This window comes from Callithrix jacchus, chromosome 12, assembly GCF_049354715.1.
Source record: "Callithrix jacchus isolate 240 chromosome 12, calJac240_pri, whole genome shotgun sequence".
Classification (NCBI taxonomy): Eukaryota; Metazoa; Chordata; class Mammalia; order Primates; family Cebidae; genus Callithrix; species Callithrix jacchus.
In genome coordinates, this window is record NC_133513.1 from 29,168,412 (window position 1) to 29,193,418 (window position 25,007).

At 46.4% G+C, this 25,007-nt stretch overlaps 1 protein-coding gene across 6 annotated transcripts; it reads right to left on the reverse strand.

Annotated features, from left to right (window-relative positions):
• Positions 1 to 1,907: 1,907 nt before the first annotated feature.
• LOC100387657 (eukaryotic translation initiation factor 3 subunit C) lies at positions 1,908 to 25,007 on the reverse strand. Of its 6 annotated transcripts, none has more exons than XM_017978834.4 (21): positions 24,980 to 25,007; positions 24,682 to 24,821; positions 22,383 to 22,448; positions 22,093 to 22,282; positions 21,282 to 21,407; positions 21,040 to 21,094; positions 20,804 to 20,913; positions 19,979 to 20,106; positions 12,890 to 13,049; positions 12,662 to 12,765; positions 11,953 to 12,094; positions 11,634 to 11,759; positions 11,406 to 11,499; positions 9,964 to 10,154; positions 9,522 to 9,746; positions 5,289 to 5,652; positions 2,772 to 2,931; positions 2,613 to 2,678; positions 2,437 to 2,524; positions 2,169 to 2,331; positions 1,908 to 2,073 (listed from the first exon to the last, which is right to left on the reverse strand). In XM_017978834.4, the coding sequence occupies exons 2-21, from the start codon at positions 24,780 to 24,782 to the stop codon at positions 1,991 to 1,993; spliced, it is 2,742 nt and encodes a 913-aa protein (XP_017834323.1). In that variant the 5' UTR covers positions 24,783 to 24,821; positions 24,980 to 25,007; the 3' UTR covers positions 1,908 to 1,990. The 6 variants fall into 6 exon arrangements, with proteins under 6 accessions (XP_017834323.1, XP_078201214.1, XP_035123211.1 ...); XM_078345088.1 differs by having other exon boundaries at positions 12,890 to 13,052; XM_035267320.3 differs by having other exon boundaries at positions 24,960 to 25,007.

Sequence of the window (25,007 nt, forward strand, 5' to 3'; positions counted from 1 at the left end):
GCTCCCATCCGGGCAGCACAGTTGCTGCCTCCTCTCCCCTTTACTTAGGCTGTGAACTCAGGTGCCATAGAGACAACAACCCATTCACCATGGTTTTTACCCCACATGTTCTGGCACTTGAACTCTCAGCCTCCAAGTAGCTGGGACAACAGGCCAGCTCTACAAATGCCCTGCTCATTTTTAGTTTTTTTTTTGGTGAGGTGGGGTCTTGCTATGTTGTCCAGGGTGGTCTCAAATTCTTGATCTCAAGCAACTCTCTCGCCTTGGCCTCCCAAAGTGCTGGGATTACAGGCATGGGCCACTGCACATAGCCTTGAAGTATTACTCTTTTTTAATTTTAATTAAAAAATTTTTTTATAAAGACCAGCATGTTGTCCATGCTGGTCTCAATCTCAATCTGGCAATCCTTTTCCCTCAGTCTCCCAAAGTGCTGGGATTACAGGTGTGAGCCATGACTGGCTTGCTTTTTTTTTTTGAGATGGAGTCTCACACTGTCGCCCAGGCTGTAGTGCAGTGGCGTGATCTCGGCTCACTGCAATCTCTGCCTCCTGGGTTCAAGCAATTCTCCTGCCTCAGCCTCCTGAGTAGCTGGGACTACAGGCACACGCCACCATGCCCAGATAATTTTTTTATATTTTTAGTACAGACGGGGTTTCGCCATGTTGGCCAGGATGGTCTCGATTTCCTAAACTCAAAATCCGCCCTTCTCGGCCTCCCAAAGTGCTAGGATTACAGGCGTGAGCCACCACACCTGGCCTGCTTTTTTTTTTAGATGGAGTCTCCCTCTGTCACCCAGGGTGGAGTGCAGTGGTGTGATCTCAGCTCACTGCAACCTTTACCTCCTGAGTTCAAGGGATTCTCTTGGCTTGAACTCAGTTGCTGGGATTATAGGCACATGCCACCACACTCGGCTTATTTTTGCATTTTTAGTAAAAACAGGGTTTCACCATGTTGGCCAGGATGGTCTCAATCTCCTAACCTCGTGATCTGCCTGAATTTCGCTCTGCTGCCCAGGCTGGAGTGCAGTGGCTTGATCTTGGCTCACTGCAACCTCTGCCTCCCGGGTTCAGGCGATTTTCCTGCCTCCTGAGGAGCTGGGATTTACAGCAAGATCCCATGTCTTTAAAAAAAAAAAATCTAATATGTTTTGGACCCATACTTATGTAAAACACAATAAACACAACTTAAATGATCAGAAAACAACCACATGCTTAGATATCACAGCAAAGGCCCAGTCTCTCAGTGGACTCTCTTACTGATGGCACCTGTCTTGTTATAAACAGGTAACAGAGCATCCACACTGGTCTAGACCAGCTCTCCCTTCTCCCTGCCTGTGAACCCTAAGGGTCCAACTGTCACTATTGTCTCCACTACGCCTTTCCTGATGTTCCGCCTCGTTGTCATATCCTCAATACATCTGTATTTTTTTTTTTTTTTGAGATGGAGTCTCGCTCTCTTGCCCAGGCTGGAGTGCAGTGGCGTGATCTCAGCTCACCGTAACCTCCATCACCAAATGATATTCAAGCGATTCTCCCTGGACACAAGCTGGGACTACAGACATGTGCCTCCACGCCCAGCTAATTTTGGTATGTTTAGTAGAGAAGGGGTTTCACTATGTTGGCCAGGCTGGTCTGGAACTCCTGACCTCATGATCTGCCCTCCTTGGCCTTCCAAAGTGCTAGAATTATAGGCGTGAACCACTGTTCCCAGCCCTTTTTTATACCCATTACAACTTGTTATTTTTGACATTTAACAGAAAACCATAATAACGTAAGTTGTATGCATTATAACTTACAATTTAGCTCTGCACGTGAGCCTTGTGTCTGTCATGTGGTAGAAGCTCAGAAATACAATCAGCAAATGAATGGGCTCAACACACCTTTGTGGCAAAAAGCAATCAACCGTAACAACTTTAAATAGACCTTTAATAACTGGGGTGTCGTTTAGGACTTCAAGGTTGGATGGTCTAGGCGCGGAGACAGTGGAGAGCTCAGTAGGCCGTCTGAGACTGCTGCTGGCGGTAGCCACCACGGCGCATGTAGCCCTCGTTTTTGCGGTAGCCATCCTTCTGGTCTGTAGGAGAGAGATGGGAAAGAAGGGGAGGGAGTGAGGGGAGAGGTGGTGAGGGCACCTGGAACCAGGTGATGAGAGGAGACAGAATCACTCACCTCGGAAGTAGCCACCATAGGTGCCCTGCTTGTGGTCAAACACCCGCTCATTGTTCTCCACCAGGCTGCCCAGCTTCTCAGCTAGCTGCAGAGCCAGGTTCTGCTGGGCAGTGGGCTCGGTTCGGTGCATCACCACTGTCTGCGTTGGCTGGTCCAGGGAGGCCTGACAGGCATAAGGTAGAGGCGGGGACACGACACAGATCAGGGCCCTCTGCTCCAATCCCTCCAGGGCTGGCTCCACCTGCCCACTTTGCACCCCAACTCTTACCATTAGCTCCTCATTAATGATCATCTTGCTGATGATGGAGTGCACAGTGGGCAGATCCAGCTCAAACATATCTGACAGCGTCTCCATGCTGGGGAGAAAGAAGGCAGAGGGCAGGGGCAGTCAGGATCCTTGCCCACAAGGCTGGGGCCCTTCTGTGTGCCCAGGGCCCAGCCTACCTGATGGAGTCATAGACACTGCTGTAGGTGAAGAGGTAGGTCCTCAGTGACTCCTCTTGGATCTTCCTGAAGGAAGAGGGGAGAGAAGGGACAGGGCCTCAGGGAAGGAGACCAACCAGTCTTTTCCCCGACCCACCACAGCCTCCCTTGTCTGCTCACCTAACCAGCATGGTGCGGACTTTGTCAGCCTCAGGGAAAAGGTCCCACACTTTCCCATTCATCTTCTCATTGATGATGAAACTGTGGCAGGTCTTCCAGTCACCCATCTTCATGGCCTTAGAGGCAGCAACCACATGTTCCCTCATGGACTCAGGGGGACCTGAAAGGGTGGGAATGAGGCAGGGCCTAGGGAACTTGGGACCAGGGCTCCTGCCCCATTAGCACACTTTAAGGAGGAACAGAGGCTGGAGGAGCAAACCACACTAGAGACTCTCCCCACTCTCCACCAAACAACCATGCAGTCGCCCAAGTCACTCTATCTGACAAATATACTTCGGTTTGAACTAAATCAGTCTATAGACTCATTTCAGGGGACTGCTGAACCCCTCGAAAATGTTGACAAATTGTGCACGTGTTCTTACGTACATCCTCCTAGGAACGGGCCCACGGCTTTCATCAGATTCTTGTAAGCTTCCTTGACCTAAAAACACCTCTCTCAGCTGGGCGTGCTGGCTCATGCCTGTAATCCCAGCACTTTGGGAGGCCAAGGCAGGCAGATCATCTGAGGTCAGGAGTTCAAGACCAGCCTGGCCAACATGGTGAAACCCCATCTCTACTAAAAATACAAAAATTAGCCAGGTGCCATGATGCGCACCTGTAGTCCCAGCTACTCAAAGGCTGAGGCTGGAGAATTGCCTGAACCCGGGAGGCAGAAGTTGCAGTGAGCTGAGGCTCCATCTCAAAAAACAAAACAAAACAAAACACACACACACAAACAAAACAACAACAAAAAAGTCCCACCTCTTCCAGCTCAAATGGAATGGAATTGACCAACCCTTCCTCACTCATATCACCTTCATGAACAATGCCATACCCATGTATCAATTACACTGTTGCCAGCTTATTATTCCTCCAAGCAGCTCACTTTTTTTCCTTAAAAAACTTAGCCCCGGTCAAAATTATCTCTAAAATCACAGGCTTTACGTACTAACTATGGACTCAGGCTCCCAAATACCATCCTAAGACAAGCTGGGAAGGTAAGACATAGCACACCGTAGTAACTGGAATTCAGGGCAAAGTACAAAAGCTCTAAGGCTAGAAATGGGTGTCAGACAGAGAAACACAAACACACAGACTCTGGAGCAGACATAGCAAATACAACGCACACAGGGATCAGGCCCGAACGGAACTGAAAGAGCAGGGCTAAGTGTAAGGAGAGGCACACAGCCCTCCTGAGTGAGCCTCCATTTTAACCATCTTAACACTTGAAAAAGGGAGTCAGGCGGCCGGTTAGCTCAGTTGGTGAGTGCCTGGTGCTCAACTGCCCAAGGCTGCAGACTCGAAAAAGGGAAGGTTGGGCCAGGTGTGTGACTCATGGTTGTAAATCCAGCACTTTGGGAGGCCAAGGCAGGCAGATCACCTGAGGTCAGGAGTTCAGGACCAGCCTGGCCAACATGATGAAACCCCATCTCTACTAAAAATACAAAAAATTAGCCAGACATGGTGGCAGGCACCTGTAGTGTTAGCTACTCGGGAGGCTGAGGCAGGAGAATCCCTTGAACCTAGAAGGCGAAGGTTGCAGTGAGCCAAGATCACGCCATTATACTCCAGCCTGGGTGACAGTAAGACTCTGTCTCAAAAAAAAAAAAAGGCAAGGTTAGGGGGTTCAGAGAATATTTCTCTACAAGCCAAACAATAGTGTAGGATTGAAAGAAACTGGCTTTTGGAACCACTGTAGGGAGAAACTGAGAGGTAGGGACTGTGGAGAACCAGAGAGCCCTTTTCCGTTGCTGCTACTTCAGCTCTAGCCAAGTCTAGCTCTGTGGGAAGGCAGGACCAGGAGTGACAGATTGCCAATATTCTAAATGGAAATTCAGATTTTTATGGGAAATTTCTCCACGAAATAAATCTCACTACGTAGATCAAATAAAATGTGTCTATGGGAACTTGCCCTTTAGCCCAAACATACACATGACCAGGAAAGGACAAATTTATAGGGGATGTGCCTGTGGACACTGGGCTCGGCTCCCTCGTCAAGCCCTCCCATGGGGAAGGGTGCAGCTTAATTCCCTTCTGGTGAGTCGCCACTCACTGCAACCCCCGCAGGAGCTTTTAAAAGGGGCCAGTGGAATCAATGTGAGCTTCTTGAATGATAAGGCTGTATGATAGTTGGTTTGGCTGGAATACTTTGTACACAAAGGGAAGAAAAAAAAAGAACGCCCATGTGTGAGAGGTACACATGAGTTGCATTAAACTTGGGCGAGCCACTCAACTTCTCTGTGCCTCAGTTTCTCCACTAGGAAAAAGGGCATTACTAGTACCTACATCATAGGGTTATTACTAATGCGGATTAAGTAATTATTTGTAAAACACTTAGGACAGTGGCAGGCAGAGGAGATGTCATGAAATCAGATGGAGTCGAGTGGTGGGAGAGTGACTCCCTGCATGTCTCTTACTTCTCATGCGTCATCAGGGAGCAAGGCAGCCTGCTGCTGCACGCTGGAATCCCACACTCACCCAGCAGCGGCTGCCGCTCGCCCACGCGCAACTGGTGGTGGAACTGCTTGCTGATCATGCGTCGGCGGGCATCGCTCTCGTGGGCGGCCATGTAGGGGATCTCCAGGAGCATGGCAGACACCAGGTAGACACACTCTAGCAGCTCCAGGTTGATGTGCAGGTGGAAGGGGACCTGCCGGCGCCGCTCCACCTTCTCCTGCTCCTGGTTGCGCTCCTGCAGGCTGCGCAGCAGCAGGCCCTGGCCCAGAAGCTCCTTGGCCCGGCCACTGGACTGGATATCCAGCAGGGCGTTGTGCGCATCCTTGGTCAGGCCTTGGCGGAAGGCACAGATGCCCAGCTGCACCATTGTGCGGTTGTAAAGGATCTGGGAGCAAAGGGTAATAATGCACTCAGTGGTGACAAGTGCAAGACAAGTCCTTCATTTATTCCATAAATATGCCAGGTCTGGTGGCTCAGGTCTATATTTCCAGCACTTTGGGAGGCTAAGGTGGGAGGATCACTTGAGCCCAAGATTTCAAGATGGGCCTGAGCAACACAGAGCCACCCCATCGTTAAAAAGATAAACAACCAAAACAAAACTAAGCAAATCTATTTCAAGCATCTACTATGTGCTGAGCACTAGTCTGGGGTGGGAGAAGAAAGCAGACAAGTCCCCACCCTGTATGGAGCTTATGTCTAGGGGTGAGGCATGGGGGGCATGAAAGCCGCACTATAAGGCGGGGAGACTCAGGCTGAGAGGAAAAATAAAGCAGAGGACAGGGTCAGAAAGGGAGTCTGCGTGGTGCTGGAGGTTCAAACGTTCATATAACTATAGAAGGCCTCACTGGGAAAGAATGTTTGAATAAAGACCTAAAAAAGAAAGAGCAAGTCATGCAGGCATCTGGGGAAAGAATACCCTAAAAAAAGGAAAAGTGAATAAAGCGATCCTGTGGAAGAACCAGGCCAGGTATATTTAAGGACCAAGGAGCACAACACAGCTAGTGCTGGTAAAAGATGTCACCAGAAGCTGGGGGATGGGCAAGCATAAGCCATTTTACGGGTTTTAAAACAGGAAACCTTGGGAAGGTTTTGAGCAAACAGGTGATATGATCTGAAATAACTGAATGGGGTTAATCTGTACTATGAACAGAAAAAGGGAACGCGGGGACACAACAGCAGCATCAGAGAGAAATTAGATGACAGGGTAAAGCAAAGGGTAAACAGAAGTGACAGAAGCATTTTGATGAGGGACTGCGAACAGGAATGGCTGGGGAAGCAGATGCAGTGTATGAGGGAAAAGTTCGAATTAAGAATGACTCCAAGGTTTCCTGTCTGAGCAACTGGGAAGAGGGACTTGCCACTAATTAAGACGGGGGGATGGTAAGTAGTACAAATCTTGGAGGAAAAGACTAAGTGTAGTCATAACCACAACAAAAATGTGGAGATCAATGCTGGTCATAACTTACATGCAAAAAGCCTTAACAAATGTTAGCAATCAATCCAGCAATACATAAAAGAGACAATATACATGACTAAACAGCATATATCTCAGGAACAAAAGGTAGGTATAAAAATGCAATGAATTTGGCTGGGCGCGGTGGCTCACCCTAGCACTTTGGGAGGCTGAGGTGGGCGGATCACCAGCTCAGAAGTTCAAGACCAGCCTGCCCAACATAGTGAAACCCTGTCTCTACTAAAAATAGAATTGCTTGAGCCTGGGAGGTGGAGGTTGCAGTGAGCTGAAATTGCACCAACACACACATGCACACACACCCATGAGAGTAATGAACTCATAGTTATTCATTATATGAAGATAATGAAGGAGAAATAACCAAGTATTTCTTTTTTCTTTGAGACTGTGGCAAGATCATGACTCCTGCAGCCTTGACTTCCTGAGCTCAAGCAATCCTCCCGAGTAGGTGGGATTACAGGCATGCACTACTATGCTGGCTAATTTCTGTATTTTTTGTAGAGACAGGGTTTTGCTACACTGCACAGCAATGAAGACAGTATGGGATTCGCATAAAGACAGACAAAAAGATGAATGAGATAGAAAGAGTGACCTGAAAAACCCCCACCCTTACAGGTAATGTGGTTTTTCATATGGTTTTCCACAGACACCAAAGCAATACAATAGGGGAAAGAAGTCTTTTCTACAAATGATGATGGATCAACTAGGTATCCATGTGGAGGAAAAAGAAACCTCTTCTTTTGATTGTGGTTTTGATAAACAAGAAATCCTGATCCTAACCTCACCAGATGCAAAAATCAAACCAAGACCAACTAAAAGACTAAATGTAAAAGCTAAAACCCATAGCAACTTACAAAAATATAGAGAAATTTAAAAAAATCCTCATGAATTTCAAGTAGGCAAAGGTTTTTTAGACAGGATCCAGAAAATAATTACTATGAAAGAAAAAAACTGATACATTAGATTTCATCCAAAGGCATGGTTAAAAAAATGAACAAGCAAACCAGACTGGAAGGAAATATTCTCAATAATCAGAGGCTGGGCGTGGTGGCTCATGCCTGTAATTCCAGCATTTTGGGAGGCTGAGGCAGGCGGATCACCTAAGGTTCAAGACCAGCCTGGCCAACATGGTGAAAACTCATCTCTATTACATATATAAAAATTAACCGGGCATTGTGGTGCACGCCTGTAATCTCAGCTACTCAGGAGGCTGTGGCAGGAAAATCACTTGAACTCAGGAGACGGAGGTTGCAGTGAGCCGAGACTGCACCACTATACTCCAGCCTGGGAAACAGAGTGAGACTCTGTCTCAAAAACAACAAGAACAACAACGCCCCTGCGACCCCAAACTCAAAAGATCTTTGAGACAAGGCTGGGCAACATAGTGAGACCCTATCTCTACAAAAAGTAAAAAATTAGCCAGGCTGTAAAAAATTACATGCCTGTAGTCTCAGCTACTACAGAGGCTGAGGTGGGAGGATCACTTGAACCTGGGAATTCAAGGCTACCATGGGCCATGATCATGTCACTACACTCAGCCTGGGTGACAGTGCAAGACCCTGCCTCAAAAAACTAAAAGAAAAAAAGTTTAAAAGACCAACACCACCGCTGGGCGCTGTGGTTCACTCCTGTAATCCCAGCATTTTGGGAGGCTGAGGCAGGCAGATCACTTGAGGTCAGAGGTTAAAGATGAGCCTGGCCGACATGGTGAAACCCCATTTCATTAAAATACAAAAATTAGCCAGATGCGGTGGTGGGCGCCTGTAATCCCAGCTACGCGGGAGGCTGAGGCAGGAGAATTCCTTGAACCTGGGAGGTGGCTGCTGCAGTGAGCTGAGATTGCACCACTGTACTCCATCCAGCCTGGGCAACAGAGTGAGACTCCCTCTCAAAAAAAAAAAAAAAAGACCAACACCACTGAAAATTGACAAGGAAGTCCGAAACACTAGCAGGAGTGTAAAATGGTAAAACCACTTTTCAATTTCTTTTTTTTTGAGACAGAGTTTCACTCTTGTTACTCAGGCTGGAGTGTAATGGCGCGATCTCGGCGCACCTCAACGTCCGCCTCCTGGATTCAGGCAACTCTCCTCCCTCAGCCTCCTGAGTAGCTGGGACTACAGGCACACACCACCATGCCCAGTTAATTTTTTGTATTTTTAGTAGAGATGGGGTTTCACCATGTTGACCAGGATGGTCTCGATCTCTTGACCTTGTGATCCACCCGCCTCGGCCTCTGAAAGTGCTGGGATTACAGGCGTGAGCCACCACGCGAATATTCACAGCAGCTTCATTCATCAGAGCCAAAAACTGGAAATCAACCAGATGTCCACCAGGAGGAAAACAGATAAAAAAGCAAACAGGAGGGTTGTTCAAAAACCAGCAATACCACCAGACAGGTTCACTAGGTGCTCTACACATAAACATTTCCTAATTGTCTTAAATACAGATTTACAGGATCTACACTCCCAGACATAGCTTTTTTTTTTTTTTGAGAGATAGAGTCTCACTCTATTACCAAGGCTGTAGTGCAGTGGCACAATCTCGGCTCACTGCAACCTCTGCCTCTTGGGCTTAACACTACCAATCCAGGCTAATTTTTTTTTTTTTGTAGACACAAGGTATGTGTTCACATGCAGGAGGACTGCAGGATGCTGGCATCTGGGAAAGACCAAGTTTCTACTTAAATTTGCTCTGGCCAGAGAGGTGGCTGTTCTGGTTAAGCCATTTTGCCAAGAGGCCAGGGGCCTGGCATCTCCTTCACCTCCAGGGCCTCCCCACCCTACCTGCACTGGTGGGTCCGCGTGCTGAATGTTATCCTGCAGGTGGCTCATGAGCATGAGGTCACGGGCCTGGTACCAGCGGGAGTGCAGAGCATGGTGGTAGATGTGGCAGAGGATGGCGCACGTGCGGATCCGGTCTGTGCGGTCCTTGGCATAGATGTACTTACACAGTCTCTCCATCAACACAGCCGAGTCCTCACCCTCATTTTCTGCCTGGTCTTGCTCAGACTGGGGAAGAAGGGAGGTTGTCTGAGAAGGAGATTGGTTTTAAAAGGCACAGCTTCTAGCAACCAAAGATGAGACTTTATCCAGTCTCATTCTAATACCTCAGTTTCCCTCCCTGCTCCACCTGAGGAAGTCTATAGAGAGTAGCTGATTTGCCATCAAGTCCTGACAGAAGTGGAGGACAGGCGGACACACCCATTCCCCTCTGCCATGCGCTCACCTTTGAGGAGCCCTCAGGCGGGGTCAGCTGCCGCTGATGGGCCTTGTAATCGAACTTGTAGTAGGTGTGCAGGATTCGCAGCAGGTAGATACGGCAGACCTCCTCAGTGGTGCCCTTCTCCTCCAGGTAGCGCTGCACGCGCTCGATGATGGCGCACACCTGGGCCTCGTCCTTCAAGTGCTCCACGTACTCTGGCAAGGAGAGCACCCACCCACATCTCAGCTGGGCAGCCAGGCTTTCCCAATCATCTGTCCCTAGTCATTCCAGTCACCCTGACCCGCTTCTGCACCCGTCAGAAAAGTCTAGTCACTGTGCCCCGGAAAGACCATCTCCCACTCCCAGGACCCAGAATCTTCCTGTCCCACAGCTTAGAAAAAAACTCCCAACTGCCAACCTCTGCCAATAAGGGTATGCCAGGTCTGGCCCTCGTCTGGTCTCCCACAATTCTCCCTCTGCCTTACCGTGCTCAAGTCATACTGGCCTTGTTATTCATGGAACGTCAGGCACTGTCTTCAGCTGATTCTTCCCCTGACTAATTCCTCCTCATCAGATCTCACCTCAGGCAGACCCTACCTAAGAATGCTTTCTCTAGCCCTTAGCTACAGCAGTCACCCCTCCAGCCACTTTTTACCACAGAGCCCTATTTTAACTCCAAACTCACACTTCACATTAACCAGAATTATTATGATTATTTGAGATGGAGTTTCTTCACACTTTCGCCCAGGCTGGAGTGCAGTGGTACGATCTTGGCTTACTGCAATCTCTGCCCCGCTGGGTCCAAGCAGTTCTCCTGCCTCAGGCACCCACACAGTTGGGATTACAGGTCCACCACACCCAGCTAATTTTTCTATTTTGAGTATAGCCGGGGTTTTGTCATGTGGGCCAGGCTGGTCTCAAACTCCTGACCTCTGATGATCCACCTGCCGCAGCCTCCCAAAGTGCTGGGATTACAGGCATGAACCACTGCTCCCAGCCTAGAATTATATTGTTTAATATCTTACTATTATTTGTCAAACTGCCTTTCTCCATCCAGTACAAAAGGTAAGCTTTTGGCTGCCTTGCTGATCCCTACACCCTTGACTTGATGGGCACATTCACACTTTCACTCAGTGTGCTTCACTTTTACACCCCAATGCCTCTCAACCAAGCTAAACAAACCAAGGGAATAGATACCTTACCCCAAGGGTTCTCAAAGTATAGCCCTGAGACCAGCAACCTGGGAGCAGGCTAAAGGTACATGCTATCAGGCCACAACCAGACCTATGGAATCAGAAAGGATGGGACTGGGAACCAGTCTCATCAGGCCCTTCTGTGTGAATGCTGGGGTAAGGAAAGCCTGGTTTTTCAAGCACTCTGACTTAGTATAATCCTTACAAAGTTCTAAACCTTGTATTATTCCTGCACTTTTCCTCTCACCAAAGCCTATGCTTGCTCAGGCTCACCTTGGGAGTGAGGATCAGTATTTTGCATTATTTTGGTGAATTCTTCATCCATTCGTTCCACTAGAGTTAGGATGCAGCCACGGACACGCAGCGGCTGAAAAGGAAGGCGAAGGAGGAGTCAACAAACCAGCCCAGATCTCAGTCCCAAACCCAACCCTCCTGCCTCCCTGAGCCTCCCCTAAGCATAAAACACACACCTCCAATTATCCTGCCAACTCCTCCCTTTACCTGGTCAGTGTTGTGCAGGTTCTCACTTTCTTCCAGAATATTCTCTCCAACAAAAATGTTGGGATTTGCAAACAGGATGTCCATCAGCTCATTGATGCAGTCCAGGCACTTCCCCCACATCTCTGGCTGCCAAGATTTCAGACCACAGCAGAGTCAGGTGTGAAGGTAGAGTAAGCGGATGTCCCCTCCCTTCAGCAGGAATCATGGGTCCTTCCACCACCAAGACTGCTTCCATAGCCCCTGAATCTTGAGATGCAAGGCACCTTCTTCCCCCGACCCACCAGCTATGCCCTGAGAGGCTCCTCTTCACTGCTCTCACCTTCATGTAGGTTGCCAGGTTGGGGTTGTAGTCATAGAGAGAGGCGATGATATTGAACTTTATCTTGACAATGACACCCTCTCCCAGGTTGTTTTCTGCCGCAATCTGAACCAGCAGTTGTAGCAGCTCAATCTGGGCAGCACTAGAAGGCAGAGAGAACTAGGTAAGGCTTTGGAGACAAATCAAAGTCTCTCCCAGGACGCCCTCTTCTGATGATACCCGTATCCTTACCACCTGTATTGCTGCTTCTCCTTCATAAATTCCAAAGAGAAGCAGCAATAATCCTAACCATCCTGAAATACTGTGAAATGCTTTCACACCTACTACCATCCTCTGTTACCTATTAACTGAAGATATACATCCTTTTAGTTGTTTAATCTTAAAAAAAAAAAAAAAGCTGGGCTTGGTGGCTCACGAGTTTGAGACCAGCCTGGCCAACATGGCAAAACCCCATCTCTACTAAAAAAAACAAAAAAGGAGGGAACATTATCTCATTTTATAGATAAGAAAACAGCCCCAAAAGGTTAAGTGATTGGTTTCAGGTCATGAGAAGAGTAAACAGCAGATAATGAACTGGGGAGTCCCAAGCATACCATTCCTCTACTACAGTCACACCCAGACTCTCTCAACAATCCCTTCCCCAATCTCTGCTATAGGGGAAAAAGAGCTTCCACCCCATAATCCCACTGCCCAGGCCCACAAATCTTACCGATCAGTTCCCTTCTTGCCTCGTGCCTGTAGGATCTCATTCAGTTTCTTGATAACGACAGCATGGGTGATCTCCGTTCCCTTGGCAAACATTTTTGGCTTCTCCTGTACCAGTACACATCCTGTTGTACGCATGCCAGCGGGAACGTGATCTTCCCTTTTCCCCACAAGGGGACCTTTATGCCCTCCCAAACCGTTCCCCAATTCATTTTACCTCTGAAACCCTCACCTTAACCAGGGGCACTCCACCCCGGACCCTTTCCCACTCCCCGCCTTCATTGTCCTCCTCCTCCTCATCCAGGCGCTTGGATTTCCTGTCATGCTTCTTCTTAGCTTTGTCCTCCCGTTTCTTCTCGGCTGCCTTCTTGTCCTCATCTGTGGTGGGTGCCCTGCTGGGACACATGGGAGAAGATGACAGATCAGCCCCTCCCCACCTCTAAGGCTTCTTCCTCCCATCGACTTCCTACACCTAACGCCTGGATCCATGTTATGCTATATAAAAATGACCTAGAGGGCACAGTTAACCATAACCATAACCATATCTAATAAGAAAGAGTACTAACCAGGCCACTTTAGACTATTCATAGAAACAAACTGTCAGCCGGATGTGAGGGATCACTTGACGTCAGGAATCCAAGACCAGCCTGGGCACATGGTGAAACCCCATCTCTACTAAAAGTACAAAAATTAGCCGGGCATGTGGGCGTGTGCTTATAGTCCAGCCACTCGGGAGGCTGAGGCACAAGCAGGAATCGCTTGAACCCAGGGGGCAGAGGAGGTTACAGTGAGCCATGATCATGCCACTGTACTCCAGCCTGGGTGACAGAGCAAGACTCAGTCTCCCCGCTCCCAAAAAAAAAAAAAAAGAAATGAAACAACCTGTCGTTTTGCTCCAAAGCTAACATCTACAGTTTTCCAAAGAATCCACAAATAACTTATTTTCTTTGACACCAGTTGCTTTCTTCAGACTGACCAATAATCATTCACCAAAAATGAATCTGTTTCCCCAAACAAATGTGTAAAAACATTTTTAAAAACTATTCCTAAACTGTTTACTGCCTTTCTCTCCTCTCTTCTGACAACTGATTAATCTAAATTCTGAAATGCCAGGCGCAGTGGCTCATGCCTACAATCCCAGCACTTTGGGAGGCTGAGGTGGCAGATCACCTGAGGTTGGGAGTTCAAGACCAGCCTGACCAACATGGAGAAACCCTATCTCTACTAAAAACAGAAAATTAGCCGGGCATAGTGGCACATGCCTTTAATCCCAGCTACTCAGGAGGCTGAGGCAGGAGAATCACTTGAACCCAGGAGGAAGAGGTTGCCGTGAGGCAGAGATGCAATTGTGCCACTGCACTCCAGCCTGGGCAACAAGAGCAATGCTCCATCTCAAAAAAAAAAAAAGATCTAAATTCCAAATTAAAAAAAAAAAGTTCACTACACAAAAGGCGCCCACAAAACAGAAAAAGGACACCAGCTACCTCAAAATGGTCTTAGGCTACTGGACGTTGCCTAAAGCCATCCCCAGACTTTAATACGTATTTACGTAACAAAATACAAACCAAATGGCAAAAACAAATTACTTCAAACTTTGCAGAATAAATCTTTCCAGAAAGAATCAACATTTTGAACCTCATCTGTAATTATCATAATCCACCATTTGAACATTTATAAATAAATTTAATTATCATTGTTTAAAAGATTTGAATATGTTTTTGGAATAGTCTATAATAAATTTACCAGTTAAATTAAAATCTTGTCTTGACAGACCAGTGTTCTAACTCTCAACAAAAGCTTATGGACTAGCCAGGTACGGTGGTTCAAACCTGTAATCCCAGCACTTTGGGAGGCGAAGATAGGCATACTGCTTGAGCCCAGGAGTTTGGGACCAGCCTGGGCAACACAGTAAAAATCCTGTCTCTATAAAAAAAAAAAAAAAAAAAAAAAAAAAAATAGCGTATGGATCTTTCCCTCGTACCACTGCAAAACTCTAATGATGACTTACTTTACAGGTAAAATCCTTTGCAAATATGCAAAGTATGTTCATTAAACTAAAACCTCTTGGTCCAAACCATCTCTATAACTCTGAAATCAGAAGAGCTAAAGTTATTTATAAAATGAATGCTTCGAAAAAACTTAATCTTCCTTTGTGTAAAGTATTACTCCTGGCTCTAAAGATAATGTGATGCACACCTCAAAAGGAAAATGTACTACATACAAAACCCTAACTGAAAGAACTAAGGCCTTGATCTCTCCTATGACAGATTATACTCTGGTATATTCATATCCTGTTAGAAATGATCAGATAACAAATATCTATGTCCTCAGCTATATAACTTACAGTCGCAAGTGACATTTCTAAATGACATTTCTACTTAGTACATAGTTAAGAGACAGAAAAGTAATTATTAAGACACCAAAGGAAGTCAGGCCTAACTACACTGCAAACAACCACACCATTTTTCCATGCCTTCCCCAAGCACAACCACTGATGGAAAGCCCCTAGATGGATGTCCTTGCTTAGAATGCTAGCTTAGACATTCAGTCTCACTAGAGATCCTGAAGTTCACTTAAAAAACAAAAACAATGCTGGTCCGAGTGCACAGGTGTTTACAACCAATTGATCACAACCAATTAGATTTCTTTGTTCCTTCTCCATTCCCATTGCTTCACTTGACTGGCCTATAGAAAAAAAAATCAAATCAAATCAAATAAAAATAAAAAAATGCCTCCAGAATCAGGTAACTCTTAGAAGTAGACGGCAGCTCTGTAAGATTTCACAGGTCAACAGTGACATCAGGTATAGATTAACCTCCCCCTAAAACCTTCAGATCAAGATCTGTAAGACAACAGATAGCCTTATCCCACATCAAAGAGGCTGAAGCTCATGAGAATAAATCCAGTCCTTTATGAGCTTGTTTTGACCAAAAGATGAAGGCTGAGAATGCTGATGAGGAAAAGGGTATATTTATACTGGCTGAATATGGAGTAGCTGAAAGCCCTTACTGGCAGAGTGCCTATCATGTTTTCCAGAGCATCCATCAACCCTGGGTGGCATACTCGAAGAGAGCTAACAGAGTTTACACAGAAAAATGTGCAAATATAATCCACTATTCTGTGGTTTTGCCCTCTCTCCTTTTTCCCTTTTTCTCCTATGTTAATCCTGCTTTTGCTCGGTTGGAAATAAACCTGAAAATCTGTCTTCCTTGTTATACAAGTGAAACAGTGTCTGTGAATTATTCTTCTACACTACAAAGCCACAAACTCTCAATGTCCAAAAGCTTTTGACACTTGAAATTCTAACATTATTTCCTCAAGGGTTTCCCTCAGAGCATTGATTAAACTACTTTTAGATTTATTTTGATTAGGTATTCAAGTTAGTTTACAGGTTAAAAAAAAAGCAGGCCAGATGTGGTGGCTCACACCTGTAATCCCAGCACTTTGGGAGGTCGAGGCAGGTAGATCACCTGAGGTTGGGCATTCGAGACCAGCCTGACCAACATGGGGAAACCCCGTCTCTACTAAAAATACAAAATTAGCTGGGCATGGTGGCACACGCCTGTAATCCCAGCTACTCAGGAGGCTGAGGCAGGAAAATTGATTGAACCCGGGGAGGCGGAGGCTGCAGTGAGCCGAGACCACACCAGTGCACTCCAGCCTGGGCAACAGAGCAAGACTGTCTCAGAATGAACTCCAAAATAATTATGATGAAAGAAACCACATTCTCCAAATTACATACCGTTGATTCCATTTACATAAAATTCTAGAAAAATGCTAACTTACCTAGTGATAGAAAGCAAATTAGTGGTTGCTCAGGGAGAGGGTGAAGAAACTGGGGCAGGGGAGAAGTATTACAAAGGGAAAGGTGGAAATATTTAGGTGTGAAATGTTTAGGAATTATGTTTTGATTGTGGTTGAGTCCTATGAGTGTAAACATATGACACAATTTATTAAATATAACTTTAAACAAGTACAGTTATTGTATGTCATTTATATCTCAAGAAAGCTATTACAAAATTTAAAGAGGATAAACAGAAAGTATAAGATATCATAAAATGTTAAGAATAAATACACCGATAACCACAATAGGCCGGGTGTGGTGGCTCACACCTATAATCCCAGCACTTTGGGAGGCCAAGGCGGGTGGATAACGAAGTCAAGAGATCGAGACCATCCTGGTCAACACAGTGAAACCCTGTCTCTACTAAAAATACAAAAATTAGCTGGGCATGGTGGCGCGCACCTGTAGTCCCAGCTACTCAGGAGGCTGAGGCAGGAGAATTGCTTGAACCCAGGAGGCAGAGGTTGGGGTGAGCTGAGATCGCACCATTGCACTCCAGCCTGGGTAACAAGAGTGAAACTCCGTCTCAAAAAAAAAAAAAAAAAATATATATATATATATACACACACATACACACGTATATATAATAGAAATAAATAACCATAATAAATGTAAATGAACTAAACTGCCAAAGAAGCAGAGATCAAGTTCTGGTGGCGGTTGCACAATGTGAATGTATTCAATGCCACTGATTTATACACTTGAAAATGGTTGAAATGGAAAATGTTATGTACCACAATAAAAAAAAAAGCAGAGATTTTATAAGAGATTAAAAAAGACACACCAAAAACCTAGCTGTGCTTAAAAGACACTCTTAATCACAGAACATGGCAGAGTTAAAAGGACAGGAAAAGATACAGGTTGGCTTTTCATAAATGTCGTTTATCAGGTAGAGGGAAGTTCCCTTCTATTCCTAACTTCAGTGTTTTTATCAAGAAGGAATATTAGGATTTTTTTCAAATGCTTTTTTTGGCATCTGCTGAGATGACTCTATGGCTTTCTTTTGTCTATTATTCTACTAATATATTAGTTGATTTTCATGTTAAATCATCCTTTTATTATTGGGATAAATCCCACTTGGTTTGGTTATGAAACATTTTTTTTTTTTGAGACAGAGTTTGCCTCTTGTTGCCAAGGCTGGAGTGCAATGGTGCAATCTTAGCTGACTGCAACCTCTACCTCCCAGGTTCAAGTAATTCTCCTGCCTCAGCCTCCAGAGTTTCTAGGATTACAGGTACGCGCCACCATACCCGGGCTAAGTTTGTATTTTTAGTAGAGACAGGGTTTCTCCATGTTGGTCAAACTGGTCTCGAACTCCCAACCTTAGTTGATCTGCCTGCCTCAGCCTCCCAAAGTGCTAGGATTACAGGCATGAGCCACTGTGCCCAGCCTATGAAATTTTTTAAAAAAACTTTTTTTGGGGGATGAGCCCACTCATCCTCCATCCCCCTACAGGTGAGTAGGGGGTGCTCCCATATAATCCTTTTTGTATGTTGCTGGGTTTGGTTTTCTACTATGTTGCTGAGGACTTTCGAGTTTATATTTATAAAAATATAGTTTTATAGTCTTATAGTTATCTTTTCTTGTGATGTCTGAAGTCTAATTTTAGACAGGAGCCTTTATAAACTCACATGTGCAGTGCACACCACACCAGCCCAAATGGGAGACTTCAATGCATAATTAGTCAAAGACAAAAACATCACGTACAGTAGATACAAAAGATCTGAGCCAATAACAACACTGATAGCTCTGTAAGATGTCAACAGGTTAAAAAAACGAGTTTCATGATCAAGCAGGCTTTTGAGATGGTTAATAAAACAAAGTTAGGCACATTTATTTTCATGGAACTTTTCAGAGGTGGTTGTAAACCCTCTAAGAGGGGATGTGATAGACAATGCTGCCCAGACTTGACCAGTGTTCCCTGAACCATTTGACAAAAAAAGGCTTCTCAATAAAATGCCCACAAAGTAAGCTGTTCAGTCTGTCTAGACCTCTAGAGGGTTGGAAATTCACTACCTCCTAAAGCAGCATGACCACACTTTTAAACGTAGGAAAGCAACCTCAAGAGTAATATTTCTTTCCATTAAAAGGATACTATTTGTTTGGGTGCAGTGGCTCATGCGTATAATCCCTGCACTTTGGAAGGCTGAAGCGGGAGGATTACTTGAGCCCAGGAGTTCGAGATCAGTGTGGGGAACAGAGTGAAACCCCATCTCTACTAAAATTACAAAGAAGCCAGGCGCAGTGGCTCACATCTGTAATCCAGCACTTTGGGAGGTCAAGGCAGGTGGATCACAAGGTCAGGAGTTCGAGACCAGCCTGGCCAACATGGTGAAACCCTGTCTCTACTAAAAATACAAAAATTAGCCTGGAGTGGTGGCGCGCGCCTGTAGTCCCAGCTACTTGGGAGGCTGAGGCAGTAGAATCACTTGATGAAGCCAGGAGGTGGAGGTTGCAGTGAGATGAGATCATGCCACTGCACTCCAGTCTAGGTGACAGAGTGAGACTCCATCTCAAAATACAAAAACAAACAAAAAAAAACAAAAAAATTAGTTGGGCATCCTGGTGTGTACTTGTAGCCCCAGCTACCCGAGCCTGAGGTGGGAGGATCACTTAAGCCTGAGAAGTCAAGGTTACAGTGAGCTGAGATCGTGTCACTTCACTCCAGCCTGGGTGACAGAGCGAGACTCTTTCTCAAAAGAGTACTATTTATCTGTAGTTTGCGCAAACTGGCTAAGAAAAAAAATTAAAGTGCTATTTTTGGTAAGCTTCAGATTTCACTCTGGTGGGATACACAGGAGCAGGTACCACTTTTATTTCAAAGGGAGAAACTGAGACTTAACGTCAAGTAATTTACACGAAGTTGTACGGCTGCTAAAGGCTGGGAGACGGACTCCACCCTGGGACCCTCCCAGTGACTGTCCCAGTAAAGTTCTGTGGGATTTTACTGAAAATAAAGTTCATGAACACTTGTAGCAGTCTGTATGTTGTATGCACTAAGAAGTTCTCAGGAAGGGTGACAACAGTAGCAATGCACACTGAGGGCTCACCACACGCCAGTCCTAAATGAACTACTTCCTTATAGCACACCTACCTGTATTCCTGCAGCTGTTCGGGAAGGAAGGGTTCCCTGTCTTATTTTACAGATGAGAAAACTGAAGATTAGACAGGTTAAGTAGTTTGTCCAGTATCACACAGCTAACAGGGGCCAAAGTGAGATCTGCACCCAATCCACACGCAGTGAGTAAGGCTGTGGGTAAACATTTGGACTCTGGAGCCTTCAATTCTCATCTTCAGGACACATTAGCTTTGTGACTTTAGCCAACTAATACACTTGACTCTCTGATCCTACAGTAAAACGCTAAGAGTTGGCTTCTCCGACCTAAAAGGACTCCATGGAAGAATCAATAATGTTCAAGCCAATGAAGGACTTTCCACCATTTCCAATGTAACCCTAGCTCCCACTACTTTTCTTACTTTTTAAGAAATCTTGAGGCCAGTGCAGTTTGTTTCCCTTCTTCCTCCTCTGAGTCAGAATCAGAAGATGTGGAGCCTGTGTCCCAGTCTTCATCATCTTCAGAATCTTCTGAGTCCTCATCTTCATCCTTAGAAGAAAAAAAAGGAGGATCAGGAGGAAGAAGATATAGAGATTGCCTGGTTTCCTAAACTCACGGATGCTCGCCTCTACCCTCCTTACAAACCCATGTTCCAGACTTTTCTTTTTTTTTTGAGATGGGAATCTCCCTCTGTTGCCCAGGCTGGAATGCAGTGGCAAGATCTGATCTTGCTCACTGCAACCTCTGTCTCCCAGGTTCAAGCAATTCTCCTGCCTCAACCTCCCAAGTAGCTGGGACTACCTATAGATGTGTGCCACCACACCTGGATGATTTTTGTTTTTTAGTAGAAACAGGGTTTCACCATATTGGACAGGCTGGTCTTGAACTCCTGACCTTGTGATCCCCCCTCGGCCTCCCAAAGTGCTGAGGTTACAAGCATGAGCCACTGCACCTGGCCTATTTATTTTTATGAGTGGCTACTCATGGAATCAAGGTATCAATGGCTGGAATGGACAATCAAGCCCCAGAGTGATGCTGGGACTTGGCCCCAGGGACACACACAGCTCCCCCTGGCAGAGCTGGGCCCAGATCCCTGTTCACTCACTGCTCTTACGTAAAAGGAAGCCTGTTCTCAACTCCACTAAATCACCCCTCCCAACCCTAGCGGTTTGACTCTTTTCTTTTCCCCCCAGGGATTCAGGAACAACCTCTGGCAGGAAATCACCCATCTAATCCTGGCTCTTACATCCATCTTTTTGAGGAACTTGCGACTCTCCCCAGAAGGAGCATCTGATTTCTTCTTCAAGAAAGTTGCAGCACTGACTCCCTCCTCATCCTCATCCTCATCTGAAGAGCCTAGTGGGAATGGAGGGAGAGAGATCCTGATCGTTGAAAAGCCAGACTGGAGGACAGCCAAGAAACTAGGTCAAGGGCAGTGCTAACTCTGGACTTCCTATTTGCAACAAAGGTTCTTCTGCTGACCTTCTGAATCCTCCTCATTCTTCTCAGCATCTTCATCTGCAGACTGCTCAGGGTTCTGGACAGAGAGAAGTGAGAGAACAATCACAGATGCTCACCAGCCATAACCCCACCCCACCCCTCTACCCCAGACAGTTCTGTCATGGTTCCTGCTCCAGTCACCTCCCACTACCAATTACATCTTTGGGCCTCGGTCACGGGGTCACTGTTCCCACAGTTCAGTAAGTGTGCCTCTAGCCTCCCACCTGCTTGTAACTTGTGATATGGGACTCAAAATCACGGTTGTATTTTCGGATCTTCTGGCGCAAGGTGCTCAAAGCCTTGGCATTGTTCTTGTTCATCTTCTTCTTCCCTTCCTTATCTTCCCAAAGCTAAAGGGAAAAGGAAAGAAAGAGAGAACAGTGATCAGAAACTAAGTAGTATTTCCTAAACTCCAGCTTCTTCACCACTTTTCAGTCTGGCTATCAGCATACCACTGGTACTACTTATTAACTACATCTGTTAGTTTTCTTCTTTTGAGACGGACTTGCTCTGTTGCCCAGGCTGGAGTGCAGTGGCACAATCTCGGCTCAATGCAACCTCCACCACCCGTGTTCAAATGATTCTCCTGCCTCCACCTCCTGAGTAGCTGCCACCACGCCCAGCTAATTTTTATATTTTTAGTTGAGATGGGGTTTCACCAAGTTGTTCAGGCTGGTCTCAAACTCCTGATCTTGTGATCTGCCCAAAAGTGCTGAGATTACAGGTGTGAGCCACCACGCCCAGCTTATTATTTTTTTTCTTTGAGACTGAGTCTTGCTCTGTCACCCAAGCTGGAGTGCAATGGTGCGATCTAGGCTTACTGCAACCCCAAGACACGGTTTCACCATATTGGCCAAGCCGGTCTTGAACTCCTAACCTTGTGTTCCACTCACCTGGGCCTCCCAAAGAGCTGGGATTACAGTCGTGAACCCCCGCATCTGGCCCTGTTAGCGTATTTTTTAAAGATCCTATACATTCCACCACTAAAAGTACAAAACCATGAATAAGCAATGGTAATAAATACAGACATCACACCTCATTAAGATAGTCCTCTAGGTCAGCCAAGATGCGGATATAGAACCGGGGGACACCTTCTTTGTCCACGATGCTCTTGGCCTTCCCATATGCTTTACCCAGGAGCTCAAACTCTTCCAGGCACTTGGTGACATCACGAATCTTCATGGCATTACGAATGGTCCGGATAAGGTTGGTCAGCTCCTCAAACCTGGGTTAAGTGCCCGATACCACATTGAACATGCCCACTGAGGGGAAAACTCACCACTGCTCCCAGAGACTCCCATCACCCACCCTCCCCATAGCTTCACCTCTTGTCCTTGGCACTTCGGACAACTCTCTTAGTATCTTCTTCATCCTCGCTCAGCAACAATGGCCTGTTTGGAAGGAACGGAGACCATTCATCTCCTTTCCTACTCCCAGTCTTTCCAACAGATCCCTATTTCCCTTCTCAGGACAGGTGGAACTGAGTAACCTGGGCCATCCATACCACACCCATCCTGTTTTTTACTCCTCCTCAAGGCCACTTCATACACAACTCACTCTTTTAAGTGTACATTAAATACGGCCTTTTTTGCTCAGTGTTGTAGCAAACACAAAGGTGACAGTCACTATCCTCTCAAAAACAAATGAAGGTGCTTATTCACTGTGTAACTAATGACAAAGAGACACAAGTCACTATAGAAATAACGGAAAAAAAAAAAAAGAAGAAGTTGGGCTGTGCCCGGTGGCTCATGCCTATAATCCCAGCACTTTGGGAGGCTGAGGCAGGTGGATCACCTGAGGTCATAAGTGCAAGACTAGCCTGGCCAACATGGCAAAACCCTGTCTCTACTAAAAATACAAAAATTAGCTGGGTGTGGTGGAGTGTGCCTGTAATCCCAGCTACTCGGGAGGCTAAGGCAGGAGAATCGCTTGAACCCGGGAGGTGGAGGTTGCAGTGAGCCGCAATCATGCCATTGCACTCCAGCCTGAGGAATAAGAGTGAAACTGTGTCTCAAAAAAAGAAAAAAGAAAGAAAGAAAAAAAGAGGTAGAGAAAAACGATACTTGGGCTATCATGAACAGAAAAGGCTTCAAGGAGGCGGTACCTAAACCAGATCTCAGCAACATTACTCAAAGTATGAGAGGCCAATAGCAAGGGAAAGTCTCAATGGCATTAACAACTCCAGTGCTAGTATTTTTCTATGATACTAAGACCACACCACAGGCTCACAGTCAGCAACAGTACCCCTATTCTTTTTGCTTGTTAAGAGACAAGGTCTCACTATGTTGCTCAGGCTGGCCTCCAACTCCTGAGTTCAAGGGATCCTCCCACCTCAGCCTCCAGGGTAGCAGTTGGGACTACACACATGCACCATCTTGCTTGCCTCTTTTTCCTTCCTTTTTATTATTTTTTTGATTTTTTTTTTTTTTTTTGAGATGGAGTTTTGCTCTTATCACCCAGGCTGGAGTGCAATGCTGCGATCTCGGCTCACTGCGACTTCTGCCTCCCAGGTTCAAGTGATTCTCCTGCCTCAGTCTACTGAATGAGTAGCTGGGATTACAGCTGTCTGCCACCATACCCAGCTAATTTTTGTATTTTTAGTAGAGACCATGTTGGCCAGGCTGGCCTCAAACTCCTGACCACAGGTTATCTGCCCACCTTGGCCTCCCAAGTGTTGGGATTACAGGCTTGAGCCACTTGCCTGGTCTGGATTATTTTGTATTTTATGGCAAATGACACTGGTTTCCACCTGTAGAAGTGATACGAAATCATATGCATATTGGCATATACATGTGATACTTTTAAAACAGCAGCACGAGCAAATGGCAGATATTTAAGAAACACCATTCCAGTGGAGCACAGTGGCTCATGCCTGTAATCCCAGCACTTTAGAATGCCAGGCGGGAGGTTCACTTGAGCCCAGGAGTTCAGAACCAGCCTAAGCATCACAGTGAAACCCCTTCTCTACAAAAATTTAGAAACAATTAGCCCGCTGGGATGGCGTGATGCTGTAATCCCAGCTACTTGAGAGGCTGAGGTGGGAGGATCGCTTGAGATCTGAAAGACAAGGCTGGAGTAAGCTATGACCGCCCCCCCCCCCCACCAAAAAAGGAAAAAGAAAAACCATTCCATTGTTTCAAAGAGTTTTAAAAAATTAAGGTAAAGAAATGGGGGATGGAATTTACGTAGAAATGAACAGACATATAAAATGTTTAAGCTCCTGCGTACAAAGAAGGTGGCCAGACCTCAGAGCCACATCAGGGGGCTCCCAGATACCAACAAAGCATTTTGCATTTCCTTCCATGAGCAGTGGGGAAGTCACTAAAGACTTCTAGGCGGTAAGATGAGAGGAGAAAGAAGGCAGAGGCTGTAGACTTAGAGGCTGAAGCTGATGCCACAGAACTGGCCAGTGGGAAACCTCTCCTCTGTGACTCCATTCCTTGTACCTGGTGGGTGGACTCCCGCTATCACAGCCCTCTAAGGCTCTCTCTCCAACACCGCTCCGATCCCGCAAACTCTGGTCTTCGTCTGAACCCGATCTCCCCACCCTCACGTACACTGCTTTCCACAACCCGCCTAACCCCGCACCCCCAGATTGGTCACCACCACAGCCCCGCCACTCACTGTTTGCCGTAGTTGCCTCCAACAGGTTTGGTGACGAGTTCCTCCCCGGACAGGGACGACTCGGACTCGCTGTCCGAACCAGTGGTGAAAAACCGCGACATGGCGACGATGCGGAGGTGCTACAGCCGGCGCTGCCGGACCTGCGGGGGAGCCAAGGCGTCAAGGGCCACTCAAAGAGGCCCGGGCTACCACCTTCCGCTCCCCTATCCCTCACCGGCCCCATCCAGACCTCGACCCAGGTCTCCCTCCACGATACACGAGGCCCAAAAAATACCAACCACCTGAGGCCTCTACTCACACCGCTGAGCCGGCACGGCGGAAACGTC